Source organism: Sitophilus oryzae, unplaced genomic scaffold, assembly GCF_002938485.1.
Source record: "Sitophilus oryzae breed Bouriz unplaced genomic scaffold, Soryzae_2.0 scaffold_1716_pilon_pilon, whole genome shotgun sequence".
Taxonomy (NCBI): Eukaryota; Metazoa; Arthropoda; class Insecta; order Coleoptera; family Curculionidae; genus Sitophilus; species Sitophilus oryzae.
In genome coordinates this window covers 616,809-640,520 of record NW_022146409.1, presented here as the reverse complement: position 1 = coordinate 640,520, position 23,712 = coordinate 616,809, and the positions used below count along the sequence as shown (strand labels likewise).

Genomic DNA, 23,712 nt, shown 5'->3' with positions numbered 1-23,712 from the left:
TGAATCTAGAGGATGTGGATTGTTAAAAAGGAGACTTTACTCGACAATGAAAATGGCGGGTAGACCCAGAAGGTACAACAAATATGTAATATAAAAAATCATTAATAGGGTTTGAAGAGTCGGGACAATTTTTGTTGCGCCGAAAATTTTACTGGTAGATTATAGGTATGTATTTGGCAAAAAATTAAAGCGCTTTAATTTCGATTAAGGTTTACATATAAATTTAAACAATAAAATAATATAAAATTTTCAAAAAATCTTGTTTTTAATTTAATTAAACACTTTATTACTGTTATGTGGGAATCTTATCACAAAATAGTTCTCAAAAATAACATTTTACAATGTATTTTGATGTTTTTAATTTTGCTTCATATAATGGCGGCCACAGGCCATACGAAAATTCTGCCTTAAACATGGCGAATTATAATGCAACCATTTTATTATAAATGAATCCCTTAAATAAGTCTTTGTTGTAAAATAAAACGGTATAGGATAAATATCTATCATTACGCAGAATTTCCAGGCACTGTAGAACTATTTTGGACATATTGAGATATGTGACAAATAGATGTTGCCAAATCTCATTTGATTAGTATTTAAACTAACAAACATGATCAGATTTTCATGGATTCATGCACGCAATGCATTTCATGCGTGCCCGACGAGTGAGCGGCAACCTAAGGACTTGGAAAAACAACAATAAAACAATACAAACATTACTACAGTAAAACTTTTACACCAACGTGGCAACAATGCTTTGAAGAAGCCAGACAACCCGAGAGATTTTGGCTTTTGAGAACCCAGGGAATTCTCGGGGTTATTTGCCGTAATTTCGAGGAGTTTTTTCTTACATGCTCTTTATAACTACCACTGCGTTTGTTAAGTTTTTTCCAACTTTGTCCAGAATTCATAATAGCTGTGATTGATTATACTCGTACGTAGATATTACTTTTGCAACAACAACAATAACAAAATAAATAACTAGGTATACCATTTAAATTAAAATGAGGTTATAGGTATTATACATTACCAGTTTTATAATGCAGATATTACAGAGAATTTATTTTGTTAATCACAATTTTATCATATAAGGCTATATAACTGTGTTGTATACAGCACCGCAGTTTAACGCTATAAAACGTTCTATCATAAAACGTAATACAACTTTAATAAGACAAGTTTAAGTAACTATTATATGATCTTGTGACTACTAGTTATATGAATATTATAGAACTCTTACATGGTGGGTATAAGATTCTAATAAAATAATATGTTTGTTATCATATAGCATTGTCTTATTAAGTGTTATATCATACTAAAAGAAATTATCGTTTAATGCGTTATAGGATACGTTGTAAAAACCACTAGAAAATAGTTTAATATGACAACTTTTATTAAAAAACAGAATGGTCGAAACCAAACGCTTAATAAAATCAAGCAGTTCTTAAGACAACGCTATTCGTCTGTTAAATAATTCAACCCTTTTAGAATTTCTTTTTGCTACTTGGGAAAACTTTAGTTCTTTCCAATACCATCATTGTTTTATTCTTAGTTAATATTTTATTTTTTAATTACTTTTATTTATAAATACAGAGTCTATTTAAAAAATACATATTCTGTTGACATGGATATACCACAACCAAGTTTATTTTTTTATAATACGATTAAGATTTTTCTGAATACATTGTGCTGTGATAATACTTATTATTAACCTTGTCTTTAATATAACAAGAAATGATTTTAGTTTCCATTTTTGAAATAACACATAATTTTAACTATGTGTTATTTCGATATGTCCTGGTATTTTTTATTTCAGATAAATATATTAATATACAGGGTATCCCAGGCTGTGCGTGCATTAGAAGTTCCTAAAGAACTACAATATCTAGATCGGAGATTTTTTGCACATCATTGTTTCACAACCAAATCTATCGATTAAAAATATTTTCAACTTGGCGGCACTTCCTGAAATATCGGAAGTTGACAGCAACTTTCTTATCTTACATGGATGCCCCCATTCTCTATTTCATAGTTAAATTTTCTGTAAAATTTTATGAATTTTGATATTAAACACTCAAATAACACACTGTCAAACAAATATGCATAGCCTAAACGTCAAATTTAGTGATGACCACAGCCACTGTGACATAATAAAGAAAAGACATGTGGTTATCTATTTCAAAAATTAAAGTTTTGGAATGTCATGGAATTGAGATATTAAAAAATTATCACAAATGATTTTTTCCAAAGGAAAACCTACTTTTTTTATATTACTAGAAAAAAAGATTTTTCAATTCATTACTTTTTGATTATACATGTTCCTATACTTAAAAAAATGCCTAAAATAAAGAGTTTTTAAGGTATTTAAGATTTAGTTTTAAAGCATATTTTTTTAACCAGCACCCTATGACTTTAAACGTCAAGCGATGTAAAACAATATATCTGGCTATGTCATATTGTGACACTTTGTTAAAAAATTAGATATCGATGCAAGCCAACTTTGCGCCGATTTTTTTTTTGATCATACGGTATCATATTATCAATAATATCAATTAATGTCAAAGAAAACTAGATAAAATCAAGAAAATTTTTAAACAAAATAATAAAAAGTTTTAAAAAAAGTTTTAAAACTAAATCTTAAATAACTTCAAAACGGCTTATTTTAGGTACGAGTATATGAACATGTATAGTCAATAAGTCACGAATTGAAAAACCTTTTCACTAGTGAAATAAAAAAAGGGGGTTTCCATTTGGAAAAAAATATATTTATAATAATTTTTAAATGACAATTCCATGGCAGCTACCGGCATTATTTTATAACATTCGAACCATTTAGTTTTTGAAATAGATAGTTACATGGCTTCTCTTTGTCACAGGCTGTGGTAATCACTAAATTTGACTTTTAGGCTATACAATTTTTTTTGACAGGCAGGTTTTTTCGTCCAAAAATTTTAATTTTTTTTTCTCAAAAACGGTTAATGTTAGGTATAGAGTGTTAATATCAAAATTCGTGTCAAAAAAAGTGTGTAATAAAAAATTGGGATACCCTTTTAAAATAAAAAAGTTGCTCTGAACTTTCTGTAGTTTCCGGAAGTACCACCATATTGAAAATATTTTTAATCGATAGATCACGTTGTAAAACAATAATTATGTGCAAAAAATGAGAGGCAGTACGGGTTCCGAAAAAAAATCAGTACAATCGATCCTCTCAAAAAAGTGTCTCAGGCAATTAGAGTACTAAAGAGTACTAGCTCGTCAAACAGAAATATCCTTATGTTGATTACCTTGGATGTAAAAAATGCTTTCAACTCGGCTAACTGGGAAAATATAATCAATTAGCTTAAATATCATTGGAAAATAAGTTTATATTTAGTGGAAAATATAAAAGCTTATCTAAGCGAAAGATGCGTTATTGTAGAGGATACAGAAGTTAAAGTATCTAAAGGTGTACCTCAGGGATCTATACTGGGTCCTTTACTATGGAATGTACTGTATGATGGGCTCCTTCGTATGGAATACCCAGCAGAAGTAGAAGTCATAGCATATGCAGATGATGTTGCGCTGATAGTAAAGGCTAAATGTACCGAAGACCTCGTTAGAACTGCGGAAAGAGCATCGGAGCAGGTGTGCTCATGGATGGATGAGGTGGAACTAGAAATAGCGCTGCACAAAACGGAGGCAGTTATTTTGGTTTGTAACCGAAAATCACGCAGTGTACGTTTTCATGTGAAACAAAATGTAATTGTACCAAAGAAAACAATATAATATTTGAGGATTGTTTTCCAAGCGGGAGGAGGCTTTTCTGAGCATATCCGCCATACAGTTTTGAAAGCAGAAAAACAGGGGCCATGTTATCCAGAATTATGCCAAACTGGTCTACCGTAGGTCAAACGAAACGCCGAGTGCTAGCTGCTGTACAAGCATCTACAATTTTGTATGGATCCGAAATTTGGGGAGAAACCTGCAAAGTTCGGAGTCATAGAGAGAAACTTCTTGCAGTGCAACGAAGATTGGCCTTAAGAGTATGTTGTGGATACAGGACAATATCTGCGGAGGCTGCACATTGCATTCAGGAAGAACAGCGGAAGAAAGTCGAAATAGAGTTCTGGAAATATGGTGTAAAAGATGGAGTCAAAACAGAAATGGGAAAGGTAAATGGACTAGAACACTTATGAAGAACCTAGAGTGTTGGATAAATAGAGAATATGGAGAAATGAACTATGCCATGAGTCAATTCCTTTCTGGCCACGGTTGTTTCAGGTATTACCTACATAAAATAAAGTTAGCTGATAGCCCGAGATGTCGAGATGTCTCTATGGCGACTCCGATGCTGATACGGTGGAGCATACCCTTTTGGAATGTAACCGATGGACAGCTGAAGGAAGAGTTCTATACGAAAAACTAAGAGTCCCAAAAATTAAGGTTTCCGATCTAGTTCCAGAGATGATTCGATCCCCAGAAAATTGGAATAGGGTTCACACTTTTATGGAGACACTAATAGATGCAAAAGAGAAAGAAGCTAGACGAAGTAACTAAAACATCGCAGTAAAACCGCCTCCTCGAGAAGTAATGCCGAAAGGTAGTTCCTCGGGGAGATATTCAAAGCGGCTTGTGGAGGTTTTTTAGTCGGTAAGGTACCTCAACCACCCCGACAGTACCACATACGGTCTCTGGTTTGCAGATTTTTCCCCACACAAAAAAAAAATATGTGCAGAAAATATCTGATCTAATCAATAAATATCTGACCCTCAGCCTGGGACACCCTGTATACTTACGTGGATAAGTAAGCAACTAGAAAAACTGTCGCAAACGTAGGAAACAACTTAATAATGATATTCTTAATATGTATAAATTGCATCGTAGTCTATTTATGTATTTTTCTTTTGAATTCAATTTTCATCAAAGTTGTATTACTTTTAAATAACATAATTAAGGAGGGCAAGCAACGCAACGTGAGAAAAACTATAGATATGGCTAGGTTGTTAAAAAATGCTTTCATTTTAACACAAATCTTCATAATATCAACTTTTATCAAATGTATATTTATTTTTATCTATTTACAGGTGACATATTGATCAAATATTGACAAAATGGATTTGCACTTTCTAGGCTTAAACTTGACATCATTGCTGGAGAAGCTATCACATAATACGCAGCAGTGTTGTTACTGTCATTATTAAAGAAACTCGAAGTAACATTGCTATCGACCGTATCAAGAACAACATTAGTATTATCGACGTTTTCAGTATCCAGTTGTTCAAAGTTTTCATGTTTCGTTTCATCCATATCCCTGTCTATTGTCACTATGCCGTAGTTTACAATTGCGTTGTTGTTATTTTTACTTTTCGACTTTTCTAGTTCTTCTTTTGAGCATTTACATAAGATACCAGCATCGTTATTATTAGGTTTCGCTTCCAAACTTTTATCCAAACATCCTTGACAATGCGAACAACAACAAGTCCCGTCTTCCGAAAAGTTTTCACACTTCTGACATGCGCATTTTTGAGTTGAGGAATCTTTAGTATCATGCGATTGGTCTGTTTTAGAGATCTCATTAGAACTTCCTTTAGCGTCGGTGCCGTTTTTTATTGGGCAAGTACAAGGCTGCAATTGGTCTTTTTTCAAAATGCTTGAAACTGAACACTGAACGTATGATTTTATTTTGGCCAAATGCTCGCAAGCAATTCTGGATATTTTTTTTGGTTTATTTTGTTCTGTTTTGCAGCAAGGTTGGCGGTATTTCTTGGAATCTTGGATAATTTCGGTCTTTGTCTCGGATGGACATGAACATGCAGATAAAGGTGCAGCATTGGCGTTTTTATTGTGACATTTTAGTATATTACAACCACAATGCTGACAGATATCTGTATCTGAAAAAGGTAAAAATAATTTATTATCTAGTAACACGTAGTAACAAGACTCAAAAAAATTGTTTATAAGAGGTGTATTTTGTTTTTTACTAAGATGACTTTGTTTTTTACTTGATGTTATGTGGTGTTTGAAATATCACAGAGATCTCTTACTAATATCTACAGAGTTATAGAACATTTAATTGTTCATTTTAACAAAGTAAAAAATTCTTTATTAGTGACCGGTTTCGGCAATTCCAGCCATCATTAGACCTTTGTCAAAACTTTTTGATAGTGGTTTGGACTTTGTTCTAGATTTTAACCTTAACTTTAATATCTACAGAGTCTCAACAATACATTTATTTATATGTGATTAAATTAGAAAAAAACACTGATTTTCCTCGTTTTTTAAAGAACTGTAAACTATAAAAACTCTTGCCAATATATACAATGAAACCAAAGCAAGAGAAATGATATATAAAGCAACCACAGAGTTCCCAACTGGCAAAGGAGTACGATAGGGAGACGCGATATCCCCAAAGCTGTTTACAGCAACACTAGAGAAAGTCTTCCGCCAACTAGAATAAACCTACAAATGCCTACTACCGCCTAAGAATAGATGGAGAATATCTTAACCACCTAAGATTTTCTGATGATATAGTCCTAATTGCCAATAGTCCTGAAGAAATTAACGAACTAAAAACAGCCAGCAATAAAGTGGGTTTCAAAATGAATTTAGCAAAAACTAAAGTAATATACAACGAACTAGTGGACAGAAGAGATATTCTGATAAATAACACAAAACTGGAAATAGTAGAAGAATAGTAGAAGCGCTACATCTCTAGCAGCATTTAGAAGCAAATAATGCCCGTCCCGTGAATGCCGTTCGATGTGGTGGCGCAGGGTTGCCATTTATATTTTTAGTTTAAATTATTATTTAAATGTTATTGATAACTTTCCTAAACTTTTCTTATTTCGAGCACAGTTTGGTGTGTGTTTACTTTTTGTCTTCAGAAAATAATCTCCGGCAGAATTTTAAAGATTTACTCGGATTTTTCGGCAATTCCATTTCAACCACGGTGAGAAGTCCCAGGGTGGTTTTCATCTTCCAAGAAAAGTTTTGTTTTTACATCGTATGTGGCGGAGAATAAGTTTATAGTTTTACAAGTTATAGTTTTTCTTCTTTTACTTTCTTTCGTATACTTAGAGGAAAAATAATTTATTTTGGATTGTGTCCCTTACCATTTTGGGAACAACTTTCGTTTTGGAAACGAGAACATTTTGGGAGTTTTTTTGAGAAGATTTTGAGCACAGCAATAATTTTTTAGCAGAAGCTTTTGAGCAGTTTTTGTTTTTTTGAATGGTTCCGTGAAGGTTCCCTGTTGGAGGCTGGTGTGAACTGGCGAGTTTCCTCTTTTCCGCAAATTTCCAAGTTTTATGATGGTTTGAAGTAGTTACGTAATGGATATGGGCCCAAGTAAGATAGAAAATCAACACTAATTGACTGGAGTTTCAATTCAACCTATTTAATTATTAATAAATGTATATAGTTTTTAATTAAATTGTTTTAATTTGAGATATATCATTACAGAAGATCTTTAGCCTGTGGTAATTTTCTTAATGTTTTAAATATCACATTCACTTGGCTTAAATTAAGTGGTGCCCAATAAACTGCAAAAACAGTTAAATGAACCTGCACCTATTGTTCACCAGACAAAGAGCAGCCGTACGCTGCGGTTTACTTTTTAATTTGTAACATCCTTTTTACATATTTTTTTTACCTTTTAAAAGTCGCCGCAATACAGAGCTCGAGATCTCTACTACCAGAAATCAACAGAAGAATTAAGTTAGAATGGAGTACTTATGGTAGAAACTAAGTCATATTTAAATCTACAATGCCATTTATCTAAAGAAGAAAACAATCGACCAATGTGTACTACCAGGCACGACCTCTGCATGCAAAATCTGGAGACTTAAAACGGACATTATAAGAAAACTGCAGGGCGCACAACGCTCAATGGAACGAAATATGCTGAGAATAACCAAGAAAGACTGTAAAAGGATAGAGTGGATACGACAAAAGACCCAAGTAATAGATGTCATCCACACAATAAAATGCTTTAAGTGGCAATATGCAGGACACCTGGCAAGAAGGATGGACAACAGATGGGCCACAAAAATTACAGCATGGTACCCACGAGGAATTAAGAGATCTAGAGGATGACCAAACATGAGATGGGACCATGATATTAAGAAATTAGCAGGGATAACTTGAGCCCGCATAGCTATCAACAGACAACCAATGGGCCCAACTACAAAGACAGTATCTAAATATGTGAAGAAGGCTACACCATAATTGGAAATGGTTTAATAAGCTGAGAATGATGATGATGATGAAACTGTAAACTATTTTTCTTTTAGATGCAAAATTGAATATAAACATTTTTATTTTAACACTTTAAATACATGCTAGAGATGTAGCGCTTCTACTATTCTTCTACTATTTCCAGTTTTGTGTTATTTATCAGAATATCTCTGCTGTCCACTAGTTCGTTGTATATTACTTTAGTTTTTGCTAAATTCATTTTGAAACCCACTTTATTGCTGGCTGTTTTTAGTTCGTTAATTTGTGTTTGTTGTTCTTCAGGACTATTGGCAATTAGGACTATATCATCAGAAAATCTTAGGTGGTTAAGATATTCTCCATCTATTCTTAGGCGGTAGTAGGCATTTGTAGGTTTATTCTAGTTGGCGGAAGACTTTTTCTAGTGTTGCTGTAAACAGCTTTGGGGATATCGCGTCTCCCTATCGTACTCCTTTACCAGTTGGGAACTCTGTGGTTGCTTTATATATAATTTCTCTTACTTTGGTTTCTTTGTATATATTGGCAAGAGTTTTTATAGTTTACAGTTCTTTAAAAAACGAGAAAAATCAGTGTTTTTTTCTAATTTAATCACATATAAATAAATGTATTGTTGAGACTCTGTAGATATCAAAGTTAAGGTTAAAATCTAGAACAAAGTCCAAACCACTATCAAAAAGTCTTTGACAAAGGTCTGATGATGGCTGGAATTGCCGAAACCGGTCACTAATAAAGAATTTTTTTTCTGTTAAAGAAAGTTAAATATTTAATGAATTTTCAGATATTCTTAATATTGTTACAGTATTTTACAAAATATTCACCTCGAATCATTGAAGGTTCCCATGTTTTCTGCCTTTTATTACACTGTGTCGACGAAAACAATCCTTTAGTCTTACTTAAAATTCTCTGAACCACAGATGGCTTCTTTTGAACTCTATTACAAGCGCACATTTGATACACAAAATATTCAATAGGATTAATATTCTCTCTTTGCTTTATTTCCTTCTTGACCACTTCGTATCGCTCCAAAGTCTCTTTCAGTTTAAGAAGCGAGCTACTCAGGCTATCATGAATACTGTGCCTGGTTGATTCGAAACTTTGAACCGAATCTATTAAACTAAGGTCCTTTTCAAAGACTTCTGATGTAAAAGATTCAAGGCTTTTGAAAAGCACAATGAAGTTTTCCAGTTGATCACAACTGTTAGGAATTCCAGTTAGTGCTTCTCCGTCATAAATTGCAGAAAAGAGTTTGTGTTTCTGGCGTTTAACCTCCGGCTTCAAGTCTTTCTTATATGATACCAAAGTTTGTGATGTTTGGCACTGTACATTAGTGCCAAAGATGCGAGAGGTTTGAATAGCTAAGTCCCCGCAAATTAAGGAATTCTTAATATTGTTGCCAATAAAGAAGATACACGATTGGGATTGTTTGGCCTTCAGGTCGTGGAAGGAAGTGTTTAAGTGATATTGCTTGATTTCCAGTATGCTAGCAGATGTGCTTTTTTGGGCAGTATCGTACATATCCATTAAACCTATAAAACATGTTTTTTAACCAACAAAGTGTTGCAAAAACATACCTATAGACTGTGCAACGATAGGATCCATGACAGTGGCAGTTGTGTCCGTCATTTTATTTCACCACTAATTATTATTCATTGTCATTTCTCGGATGCCTTCTATCAAAATCATCCCATACTCGTTGGACAGACTATACATATGAGTAATAAAAAAATAATATTTACAATCAAATAAGGTGATATATTTGTCTTTGTAAGACATAACATCAGTTAAATAGGAAAAAACATCTTAATCACTTTACAAATATACAGAGTGGTCCATTGGTCTTGGAAATTCAAATATCGTCGTTGTTGACAAAGATATAAGAAGATATTATACCGGGTGGTGCATCGGTGTTGGAAACATAGAAGATCCCATGCAAATTTTGAACTGTCCAAATATTGACTCCTCTATTGATTTTACAGCGAAGTTGTTAATAGGATTTTAAACGTCTGGATATGCTAAAAATACATGCCAAACTTGAACAATTTAGGCAAAACGTTTTGAAAAAGCTCCAGCAAATAAGAAATACAATGGCAACAAATCACAATAGTGTACAATGGTACGGATTGTTGTGGATTCAGCAAATCCAACTCTGTACACAAAAATGGGGATTAAAATTAAAAAAAAATTACAACTTTAACCTTTTTGGGACACCTTATATACAACAAAATATTTTTAGGATGTCATCATCATTTTCAGCTTATTCAAACAATTCAAATTATGGTGTAGCCTTCCTCACATATCTAGGTACTCTCTTTGTAGTTGGGCCCATTATTGCCTATTGTTGGCTATGCGTGCCCAAGTTATCCCTGCTAATTTCCTTATATCATGGTCCCATCTCAGGTTCGGTCTTCTTCTAGGTCTCTTAATTCCTCGTGGGTACCATGCTGTAATTATTGTGATCCATCTGTTGTCCGTTCTTCTTGCCAGTTATCCTGCCCATTGCAATGAGCGATTTAACTCTGTGGATTACATCTATTACCTAGGTCTTTTATTGTAACCCCTCTATTCTTCTCTTTATTGTTCCCAGCATATTTCGCACAGCATTTGCAGTTTCCTTATATTGTCCGTTTTAAGTATTCTGGTTTTGCATGCGTAGGTCATGACTGGTAGTATTATACACATTGGTTGAATGTTTTCTTCTTTATATAGAGTGGCATTCTAGATTTAAATATGATTGAGTTTCTTTCATAAGTACTCCATGCTAACTTAATTCTTCTGCTGATTTCTGGTAGTAGAGATCCCGAGTTGTATATTAGTTGTCCCAAATATATATATATTCTTCTACTATTTCCAGTGTTGTGTTATTTATTAGAATGTATTTTCTCTCCACTAGTTCGTTGTACATTACTTTAGTTTTTGCTAAATTCATTTTGAGGCCCACTTTATTGCTGGCTGAATTTAGTTTATTAATTTGGGCTTGTAGTTCTTCAGGACTATTGGCAATTAGAATAATGTCGTCAGCGAATCTTAGATGGTTAAGTTAGTTAACTATATATAGATAGATTCAGTTATAGTCTATCTAGTTAACCATAGTTAAGTCTCCATCTATTTTTAATCCTTTGTTAATCTAGTCCAATTGACGAAAGATTTCTTCCAGTGTTGCGGTAAACATGTTTGGGAATATCGCGTCTTCCTGTCGTACTCCTTTCCCAGTGGGACACCCTGGTGTTGTTTTATATATATCATTACTCTTGCTGTGGCTTCTTTGTATATATCGGCGATAGTTTCTATATAAGGCCTGTCAAGGCCTTGTTTTTTTAAGGCTTCTATTATTGCCTTAGGTCGAGTCTATAAAGGATATTTGCAAATTACAATTTTCAAGATATTTACAAAAATAATAAACAACAGAATACAAAAAACGCTAGACGCTGCGCAACCGCGAGAACAAGCAGGCTTTTAAAGCGGCTTCACCACGATTGATCACATACATACACTCACAGCAACTATCAACTGAAACATAGCCTTTTATTATTATAGATTTTTAGGATATATACCTTTATAAACCATCCAAGATTTATTTAAAACTTTTTTTCGTATCTTTATCAACAATGCCGATATTGGAATTCCTCAAATTAATAGACTACCCTGTATATATTGTCACAAACTATACTCACAGACAAACTATACTCACTTTGACCCGTTGTAGATACTTGAACATGACAATATTTCTCATTTATTGGATTTCTAATCACATTTTCTAATCGCAATTCGTTCAATATCTTCTCAGAAACCATATTGTATACAAGTTCAGAAAAACAATTTATTATCAATTGCGTTAAGTCTTCAGATTTAAGAATATTCTGATTTGAATTCACATAATTTGTGTCTAATATAGTTTTGGTTACTTTTTGCTTCAAAGTTTGATTCTTTCTGTTTTTCAACTGTGCACTTCTAATATTCAAAGACGTTTCTGACTTTGATCTAGAGAGATAATACTGTTTCTTTTTCTTCTTGTGATGTTTGACTGATCTGTTGCTTAACATGGAGTAATTTGAAGGGCCTACACTTTTTTGTGCGTACAAAGGTTTATCTTTTTTAATTTTAAGCAATTTTTCGGCATTATCTTCTATAGTTTCGATAGTACTGCTTTTTTTAATTCCTGAAAAGACCAATATAATCAATTACCTATGTAAATATGGATTTATATTAACTCAAAGGCTCGAATGCTCAATATGCTCAGATAAATAATAAGTATATAGAAGAGCCTTACTGTACAAAACAAAAGTACCCAAGACGTAAAGACTGTTCAGCATCGTTCACTGTTACGTTATCATTATTTGTCAAATATGAGCTTTAGGGTGTGTCTGATATCAGTTCATATTGTTTAAAAGAATTTAAGTTCCTTATTATCGAATTTTGCTTTACAGCAACAATCAAATTTTAATTTGATTGTTGTTTTGGTTAGAACAAAGGAAGTTCATCAGACTGCAGAAACTACCGAGAAATTTCACTACTGGCTATCGGAGGAAAAATTCTTACAAAAATTATGTCAAACCGCCTCACGGTGGGGTATTAGCATGAAAAAGGTGATCGAAATTCGAAAAAGCAAATGTGTTTAAGATTTCCCAAAAAAAGATAAATGATAAGTTAAATCATCTCTGCCATGAATGGCGTTGCTATGGGTGTGTTTAGTTGCATTCATTTGTTTCAACGAAAAGTCAAAGTTGTTACTTCTCACAGATAAGAGGTAAATGGCTAAATTTTATGTTTAAAATTATAAATTGTTGTTCTTCTTGTGCTCTTTTTACGTTTATATTATTGTTTTGATTGAAAATGGCTCAGCAAGCTGCAGGTATGTATTCTACAAAAACGTATTATTTATTTTAATATTCTCTATACTAACGATTTTTTTTTGCAACTAAAAGTTAGGCGTTCAGAAAATTTGATTAAATTTGTGCCATTTTTATTATACTTAGAGATTTAGTTGCGCATTTCGAAGAATTCAGCATATTGTCTATATACGTTTTACTTAGTAAACATTGGGCTTTCATACAGTAAAATAAAATACTGCGACTTTTTGCGATTTTGCTGATAAAATGAGAAAAACATTCTTGGTTTCCTCTAATTTGCCAATCAGTGATATACTAATGCGAGGTGTAAACCGCGATGGCATTGTTGTATACAAAGCGATCGCATTAGTGCCATTAGCAGTATAGCACAATTTGGCATTAGTAGTGACTTTAGTGGTATGTGCATTGCTCGCGGATCAGTCGTAGCATTAGTAGTAGTAGTTGCGATATTACTACTGGTACTGACCGTGGAAACACTGGAACAGTGATTTTTCTTTCTTTTTTTAGAATCGACGAATTATTCTTTATTTTGTTCATATTATTTTCTCTTTAATTGAAAATAGCAATAATTTATATAAGGTCTACATAAAAAAATTTCGATCAACTATCAGTGTCAAATACCCCACTGTCGCCTCGCCTGCACCCACATATAGAAAAAATCCTCCCAGAATCGCAAACGGGTTTTCGCACCAACTGCGGCACCGTCGATTCCATATTCTCCATCCGCTAACTACAGGAAAAAGTAAAAGAACAGCAGTCTAAACTTTATGCATTCATCGACCTAACAAAAGCCTTCGACTCTGTGAACAGAGATGCACTTTGGGCAATTATGAAAAAGTTCGGAGTACCTAACAAATTTCTTACAGTGTGTAAAAGCCTCCATAACAACAACAAGTCAAGAGTTTCACATCATGAATCACTGAGCGATCGCTTCCTAACAAACACGGGAGTTAGGCAGGGATGTGTCTTGGCGCCTTACCTATTCAACATATTCATGGCAGCACTCTCCATTATAGTGGACAGCAAACTGCAGGAGAGGTATGGGCATTAGATACAGATAAGAAGCAAAACCTGGGTGCAGTACCGCCAAGACATAAACAAACATCTTAGACAACTCTTAAGAATCAAATGGTTTCACCAACATTCAACAATCAAACGTATCGGTCCTTGAAAAAGCTAACTGCGAGTATTGAAGTCATGATTACAAAGCCCCGCTTAAGATGGGCTGGTCACGTATGCAGAATGCAAGAAAACCGCATACCAAAATCTCTGCTTTACGGTGGGCTTAAAAACGGTAAGAGGAGGCCGGGTGGACAACTCAAAAGGTACAAGGATATTTTCCACGAAAACTTAAAGGGGATTAACATGCAGAATGAGTGGGAAGAAGCAGTTTACAATAGAACGGAATGGAGAAGAATTGTAAACTCACTTAACAGTGACAACCAAAAAGTAAAGAGGCAACAAAGCAATGAGATTTTTGAATGTCCGGAGTGCGGTAGACAGATAAACGTATCGGACTTTTCAGTTACAGAAAAGCTCATGAAAGAAAACGCCTTGCGTGACCATCTTCTGATGCGTGTCGAATACTCGTCTGCGAGTAATGTCAATATGTATGTATGTATGTAAAATAATTATATTTTTTTTTTCGTGTATTCGCTGTTTAAACCCGTGTATTCGTTTGGTCCACAGTTTTCTCCGATGGTGGCAGCACCGGCGAAGAACGCACCAAGCCTATACAAATATAAATAAAAGCAATATTCGATAATAATTGTTACCGAGACATTGTCTACCACATCCAGTTACCTATAAACTTTTACTTAAAATATAAAAACTAAAACTTACCATTCATGATACGAGACGCCAGATCTTTATTTTCAGGCAACGAACTCAAACTTATGCAATATATTTCCGTTTCCAATGTTTTCGCTTCACCATTTTTTTGAGGACTATGTTTTTGAAAAACTGGTATTTTGCTTCGGGGGACTGTTTTCCTTTTAGTTTTCAAATGCTTGTCCGACGACTGGTTTTCTGTTAAAGGACTGAACAAATCATTTTGGTCGGCTACAGTTTGTTTGCTAACTATGGGTATTTCATCGTAATTGAGAAACTTGGTCCAGCGAGAAGTACTGGATTCTCCTGAGCATTTTTTCACCACTTCATTTTTAATGTTTTTGTCCGATTTGTCTCTCATGTCAACATACAAAACGTCATATTTTGATTTTGACTTTTTGCTATTACATCCCGAATCTTTAGCTAAATTGATGTAATAATTTAATTTTTGTTTTACAAAGCATTTGTTAATTGGTCTCTTTTTTGTTGGTACTCCTGGTAAATTTGTTTCAACTTGAAAATACATTACAGTATGAATATTATTAATACCATGCGAATAATGATTTTTACAACTAATTTGCATAACATTTTCGTAGTGTTTTTTGCCAAGTTGTAGCATCTTTATTTCTTTATTTAAAACATATTTAGAACAACATTTTGTAGTTTTATAAGTTCCGAGAAGATTATTATCATTTTTATTCTGGATACCTTCTCTTGCATTTGACTTGAAATCTTTTACCAAGTTTATATAATAATTTAGCTTTTCTTTAACAAAATATTCCTTAACATTTTTTATTTTAGACGATATCATAGGATCAGCAGTTTCAATGTGAAAATACATAACAGTGTGGACTGGATTTACATGGTTTACATAATATTCTTTCTTCAAATTTGTAGAATTCTTCACTTTTTGTAAACTCATCTGCAAAGATTGATGTATAACATCGTAATCGCTATCATCCAACGGCAAAGACCTTAAACTTGGAGGATACGGCATACACTTCTTCATTTTTTCATTTAAAACCGATTTTCTACAACATTTAGCTGGCCTACAAGCTCGAAGAAGGTTATCAATCCCAAAATCGTTCAGCTTCACCACGATTTGGGCGTTTTTATTTTTAAGACCCTTGTCTCTCATCTTCGAATCTTCAACTGTTACATCAAAATCTAAAGAGGAACATACTTTAGTCCTTTCTAAGGGAATAAAGTGATCCTCTACAACCATAGTCTGATCCGGAGGATATTGATCAGGAGGATATTGCTGGCCTTTATTTGCATACTCATCTTCGCTAAAGATGTCTCTCAAGCTCAGTTTTTTGTTTTCGAACTCTTGCAGAGTTACTGTTAACGAAATAATTAGATCCTGACCTGTTTCGGTTTTCAAACAAAGGTTTGTTGTTTCAAACAGGTTGATATTAGAGTACTTTGCTTGGTGTTGTATGAAAGTCTCGGTTTTCGGTTCTGGGGCATGCCTTTCTTCCTCATATTTGTCTTCTTCCTTAAATTGATCCTGTTCACTTTTAATAGATGTAACAGGAGAGCTGCTACGAGTGCTATGAACTGACCTGTCACTTTTCGCTAAGCGTAAATCACCTGGTTGGGAAATTTTACTTTTATATTCGGGCTCGTCCTGGATTACGACAGATTTTTGGCTTTTCTCCGACCTAGTGCTTTCACGGGAGCGGGTTCTTCCAAGTGCCGGTTCATTCATGTGTGGTTCGCTATCGCTGTCATGTACAGACTGCGAATGCTGTGAACTTGCAGCCGATGGCTGAGATTTGTAGCTCTTGGAACTTTCTGACGGATGTTTTTCGTCGAGTTTGACGCTTTTTTGTGATTGGGTGTCGGGAGTTGGTGGGTGCGGCTTTGCACGCTTTTTAGAATCGTCCTTGCCCTCGGAGTTCTTGCAATCGGGGCACTGCCTAATGACTATTTTTACATCGCCTTCGTCCTGGTTGCGGCCCTTGATGCATATAATAATTTTGTCGTCTTCGCATTCCTAGAATATTAACGTGTCAAAATTAACTAGTTGAGTATGCAAGGATTTTCACGCAACAATTTTATAATAAGTTTTAGGATCTAATTTTGTGTCAAATCTAGATTTTTTATGTAAAACTGCCAATAACTATAGTAGGCCAGTAAGCGAGGAAAAAATAGGACATTACTTATTGTAGATCAAAAACTCGTGGAGTTATGATAAAACTGAAATGATCACCTCATATTTTCGAAAAAAAATTAACAACAAAATCTACGATTAAAATCATAAAAATAAAAACTATCAATTTGTAGGAAATTACACGAGCTACAAATTAATCTCTATAGTTGAACAGTCTTGGGCTCTTCATTTTTACGAGATTCTCGGGTTTTAAGGACTCAAAGAAGGTGGTTCTTACACGCCAGTCAAACTAAAAAAACGTAATATCTACGAAATAAAGCGATCTACAGAAAAATTGAAAGAGAGCAAAAATATAGCAAAAAAAGAACTTCAATTTTACTAAGTTGCATTTTTTTCGTATTTTGCTTAGTTTTTGAGATTTTGAGATTTATTTTGAGAAAAATTTAAAAAAATTCATTATTTTCAACTTTTTTCAAATTTAGGCATTCTAAACTGCTCAAACTTGCAGAGCCCATTGTTAGTACCTAAATATAGACAACTGTATACAGGGTGGCCCATCGAAAACGCTCTGCAAGGCATAACGGCCAGGGTAATTTTTTTTTCTGAAAATTCAAGAACACGTCAATTTTGTTTGTGAGGGAGACAACTTTTGCCCCAAAAATGATTGCAAAATCTTCAACCCTCTAAGCGGGGGTGTCACCCCCAACTTTTTTCAATTTTTCAAAATTTTTTTAAACTTTGAAAACAAGCCACAGAACAGCTATCTAGCAACTGCCGCACCTGATCGTTCAACCTTGTGGCAAGTGAAAAAATGCGTAAACATCTAGAAATAATAAGAAAAAACAGCAAATTGGTCGAAGGAATTTATCCTTATCATTTACTCTGATAAATGTTTAAATAAACTTTTCAAATTTCAATCCTTCATATTTTCTCAATGACTCGACCGATTTTCAAAAACGAAGCGGGAAAGTATAGAGAATAAAAAGCTTTTTTCATTGCGGTACCACTTGACCCCCCTTCACGTTTGAAAAAAGTTGGGAGATGACACCCCCGCTTAGAGGGTTGAAGATTTTGCAATCATGTTTGGGGCAAAAGTTGTCCCCCTCACAAACAAAATTTACGTGATGTTTCTGGATTTTTTGAAAAAAAAATATCCTGGCCGTTATGCCTTGCGGAACGTTTTCGATGGGCCACCCTGTATATATAACGCTTAGTTTTTATTTTTGTGATTTCAGTCATAGATTTTGTTGTTAATTTATTTTTGAAAATATGAGGTGACTATTTTATTTTTATCAGAACTCCGCAAGTTTTTGAGCTACGAAAATACATACATACAAACATTTAAAAGGTCTTTCCAAGCACTTTAAAAACGGGCATATTCATTTTCTTCGAAAAATATATTCTTTCATCATTGTTTTACGGTAAAAGGTTTAAATTTAGTTTTCGAAAAATAAAAAATCACCTTTACAGAGTGATAACTCGCCTATTATAACACCTACGGTAATCCACAAAAAACGAATTGATTCGTTATTTCAAAAGCTTCATGAGTTTTGCAATAAAACGCAAGGTTTTCGAGTTATTTATAAAAAAGGCAGAAAATATGCAGTTTTTAGATGAAAAATAAACATTTTCAATCATAAATAAGTAGGAAAATATTAATTTTCTGAAAAAATGTTTTGCTTATAATTAATTCCTTTATTGATTTTTGCAATTAAAATGGGTGATTTATTTTTCACCGCCGAGAAGGGTGGCACTCACTCCCAGGGTAAAAGCATACATCGCTAGTATGTGACTTTTGTTTTCTTACATATATCTCTATTCACTGTTAAAATTTCACGTCAATCGGTGCAGGTGTTCAGAATTCGGACTCTAAAACCCTCGCTTACTGGCCTATAGATATTCAAAGAAGTGAGAATGAAATTAATTTTCAAATGTCAATATTATTCCACAAGTATAACACTGGTCTGCATGAAAATTGGCCCTAATACCGTTCTTGCCGATTCCTATGTAACATGACCCCCTGAATCCAAATATGACTTCCGTTTTCTCCCATCACCCTCGTTTTTGGGGGAGACCTCCGACCTTGGTATTTTAATAAAATATTCGTTTCAAAACCCATTTAAAACCCAATTTTTTTGTACATTAAAAAAGACATCTTGATACATAGAAAACGTGTATCGTGTTTCATCAAGATATGATAATAATATCGGAGTTAGGGAATGCAATCCCGCAAATGCTGGATCCCGCAAATGCGGGATCCCTCTGTGATTCCGCGGAATCGAATTTGCGGGATTTACCGTGCGAGATCTGCGGGATCAACACCAGAGGATTCCCTTTACGGCTTCGCCATTAGAAATAATTGAAACAAACAGGTTAGTTGTTAGATTTCTTTTTGGCGTGCGTAAGTGAAGAAAAGCGTTTAACTAGTACTTGTGGACAATTTCGTGAAATAAACTGCCGGACATAATTATCGGGACAAGCAAAATTTTAGGGTAAATTTAAAGTTGAATATCTCTTGAACTAAAAAAGATTTTGGGATGCAGTTTGGACCAGGTTTTAGATGCATCTATTGTGATTAAGATACTATGTGGTTTTCGAAAATATATTAAGCGAATTCTCGTATACAGGGTGTTTAATAAGAGTGTAAAAATTTGGTCAAGAATCTTTTTTACCGCAAATTTACAATTTTTAAAATATCGAAATTTTTACCAAGTACGACTAATCTGTATTGAAATTAGAAAAAAACAATTTGATCGTTTTTTTTTGTTTTAAGGAAAATACAATGTTTTTTCGAAAAATATTCATTTTTAGTCATACGATGGTCCTAAATGGTACAAAAAGCTTTGTACATTCTGCATATGCCAAAAAAATTATTTATATAGAGTGTATCTGAAAGCAGATAACTAACACAAGTTGAAAAAAATCTTCACCATCAGAATAATATTTTTATTTATAAAATAAGTAGATAAATTATAATAAAATTTAAGTTTATTTAATATTAAATATATTTTTTGAACACCCTGTATACATCGGTCCAAATTTCTGTACAGCTAGAAGATACACGCTATATCAGTAGTTTGTGGGCCTATGCAAAATGTACAATGCCTTTTGTACCATTTAGGACCAAATGTATTATTTAGGACTATAAATGCATATTTTTCGAAAAAAAAACTCGTATTTATATTAAAACAAAAAATTTAAAAAAAAAACACCAAATTATTTTTTCTATTTTCAATACAGATATTAGTCGTACATAGTTAAAATTTCGATTTTTCAAAAATTGTAAATTTTCGGTAAAAAAAATTCTTGACCAAATTTGTACACTATTATAAAACACCCTGTATACGAGAATTCGCTAAATATATTTTCGAAAACCACATAGCATCTTAATCACAATAGATGCGTCTAAAACCTGGTCCAAACTGCATCCCAAAATCAAAGAGAGAAAAGAAGAGCATTTATTGTTTACAATCCCGCAATTTTGCGGATCCGCGGGATTGATTGCTTTAATCCCGCGGGTTTGTGGGATTGAGATTTTGGTGCGGGATTGCATTCCCTAATCGGAGTTATTATGAAAAAAAAAAGTTTTTTTGAAGTTTACCACCCTATATCTCAAAAGTTAAGATGTTTAGGACATACCTTCATATGAAGTTTTTTCTTAGAGTATGTCCAAGAATGTCCCCGTAAATATTAGCATGTCATCGAGGAACACCCTGCCTCGCATATTTTAAAAATCTACTATTTATTATCAATACTTTCTATTCCTATAGGTAAATAATATACTGTGCCACATAATCCCATAATCGGTACCAAAATACGGAAATACTTAATTTTAAATTACTGCATGCATGATTATTATGTGCATTCAATCACAACAGATACAGTACGTCTGTCCGTTCTGTAGCTAAGGGGTATCCGTGAGAGGGGAAACGATTTTCTCTCGATGATTTTCGTAAAAAAATAGACGAAGCGTCCCATCAATAAAAATTCGACAAATTTGCAAGTAGCCAATAAAATGAGTGGGAGCGATTTGCGATGACGTACTCGTCAAGTCGACGTATAAAATATATTGCTGTTTATTTAAATGTTTTTTGTCCGCATTCCTTTCATAGACACAGATCCAGCAGACGTACTTTACGCGTATACTAAGCGCGTCGAGGTCGAGGCACACATCGATTCTGCAGGATTGGGCCGCTGCTTTCCCGGCAAATGCATGCACCAAAACATTATGCATGCTCGCATAATAATTGTTTTGTTTTAGTCGCAGGTTGGCAGATCGGGAAAGTTTTTTGCGTCTCTGTTTCGCTGACGAATAGTGTTGATTTTATTTCGAGTTTTGGACTTCTGAATAGTTTTATGTTTTTTTTGTGAAAAAACTGGAAGAATGGAGTTTAATCTATACTAATATATAAAATCCTTAAGTGACTGACCCACTGATTAATCACGATCCTGCTCAAACCACTCAACCTAAGAAGCTCAATTTTGACATACAGGTTGATTCTAGGGTATAGAGGTTCGATTAGAAGGGATTTTTCGAAATTCCAGTTCCAAGGGGGTGAAACCACCCCTCAAATATTACAATATTTTTTATTTAAAAAACGGTCAAGTTTCCGAAAAAACGCTTAAACACGTATGTTTTATTTTGTTTTATTACATATTTTAAGATTTTTTAAAAATGTATACAGGGTGTTTCGAAAAATCTGGTCATTGATTAATAACGATCCTGCTTAAAGCGCTTGACGTAAAAAGCTGATTTTTGGAAAACGGATTGAATTTAGGGTGTAGAGGTTCGATAAGAAGGGATTTTTCGAAACTCGAATTCTAAGGGGGTGAAACCACTCCTCAAATATTAGAATATTTTTTATTTAAAAACCGGTGAGTTTTTCGGAAAAACTCTTAAACACGTATATTTTATTTTGTTGTTTTACATATTTTAAGATTTTTTAAAAATTTATACAGGGTGTTTCATAAAATATGACCATTGAGTAATCACGATTCTGCTTAAACCGCTTGACGTTTAAAGCTGATTTTTGGCAAACGGACAGTGAGGTGTAGAGGTTCGATAAGGAGGGGTTTCTGGAATCTCAAATTTCAAGAGGGTGAAAACGCCCCTCGAATATTACAATATTTGTTATTTAAAAAACGGTTAGTCTTTCGGGAAAACGCTTGGACACGCATAATTTATTTTGTTTTTTACATATTTTGAAATTTTTAAAAAAATTATACAGGGTGTTCCAAAAAGTTGGGTAATTTAGTAATCGCCATATTGTTTTTTCTCATGCTGACATAAATGTTAGAAAATTTGTATATTATTGGAAATTCTTGCTTTGCTTTATCATCACCATTACAAATGATTAATTCGACGCGAACGAAGTCGCGGGTACACGCTAGTTTTAAATAAATCATATTTTCATAGAGAGCCGTTTTTTAACTATTTTAAACGATTTCTAGGCGAATATTGAGGCCAATACCGAAAAAATCCGCCTTCTGCGGGCTCACGCTTTTTAATATTATTATTACCTCGTAGTGCATGCCTAAAGCAAAAATTCACGCAACGCCACTGCAATACATTCCACCATGTATATTTGCATACAAGAAAATAGTATTTCTTACCTCTCCATCAGTCCTAGACTTCATGCAATCCGCACAAGAGCATTTATTACCAACTACAACCGTATCCTCTTTAGCTTTATGAACTGGACTGTGTCTACGCTCACTCGTGTGAGGATGAACATCTTCAACCTCAGCTCTTGAGCACACAGTGTACACATCTTTCTTCTCAATTCCCAAATATTTGCTCACTTCCTGAAGATTATAGATACATTTAATAACAACCTTATTGGCACTTTGTACATTGTTGATGTCAGATGGTTTTTCGCGGTTGTCAACTTCTGTAGTTGAAGGAAAAACGAAATACTCCTGATTCAACATATCGATTATACTCTGGTCATCTTCTGTCAACATCAAAGTGAATTTATTAGGGTCTGAAACATCAGAAAGTTCTTCTTCTACATCAAATGATGTTAATGATTCGGTTGTTTGAACTATGGAATTAATACCAGATGAACTACGAATTTTTTCCACGAAAATTTTGATATTTTCTAGAATATTATATAAATCAATAAGCTGTATAAGCATTATAGTGTCAACAAATATATTTCCTTTCTTGTTAACGTTCAGATTGATACGTTCTAATTCGAAATCCAAATATTTGATGTCTGTTTTCATTCCGGATGATTCAAAAATTTCAATTACTTCTTTAATTATTGTAGATGCAGTAAGAACATTCTCGTATTCTTGTTTTGTTAAATAGTGGTCGTAGTTCTTGTTATTATCTAAAAGCACTGTCATCACTGGATCCAGTTTTTTACAAGCATTTCGAACTAGTTCATCGATTTCCTTTAGACGTTTAGATTTTCTTAATGATCGAATTTTCTTTTCAATTTCCGAAGGTGAAGAAATTGAATTTTTTTCGGGCTTGTGATTCATACTTATTGATATTTTCTACGAAAATTTCATTTTTGTTAGCTTAGGTGACAGTGGGTGACACTGTCGGGTGTTTTTAAATTAACTGACATACATCAAACAGCCCTTCTACAAGGCTGGTTAAAATTTAAAAAAATAAAATATAACTTATAAGATTTAACTTATCTTTATTTGTATCACTAGAATAGCTACAGAAAATGTTCTACTAATTTTCTTTCT

At 33.7% G+C, this 23,712-nt stretch overlaps 1 protein-coding gene across 1 annotated transcript; it reads right to left on the bottom strand.

The window, feature by feature from the left end:
• Positions 1-5,015: 5,015 nt before the first annotated feature.
• On the bottom strand, positions 5,016-23,567 carry LOC115881317. The gene is made up of 5 exons (XM_030898752.1): positions 22,621-23,567; positions 14,904-16,890; positions 11,903-12,370; positions 9,033-9,740; positions 5,016-5,870 (listed from the first exon to the last, which is right to left on the bottom strand). Exons 1-5 carry the CDS (start codon positions 23,494-23,496, stop codon positions 5,050-5,052), a joined length of 4,860 nt encoding a protein of 1,619 aa, XP_030754612.1. The 5' UTR covers positions 23,497-23,567; the 3' UTR covers positions 5,016-5,049.
• Positions 23,568-23,712: the final 145 nt, after the last annotated feature.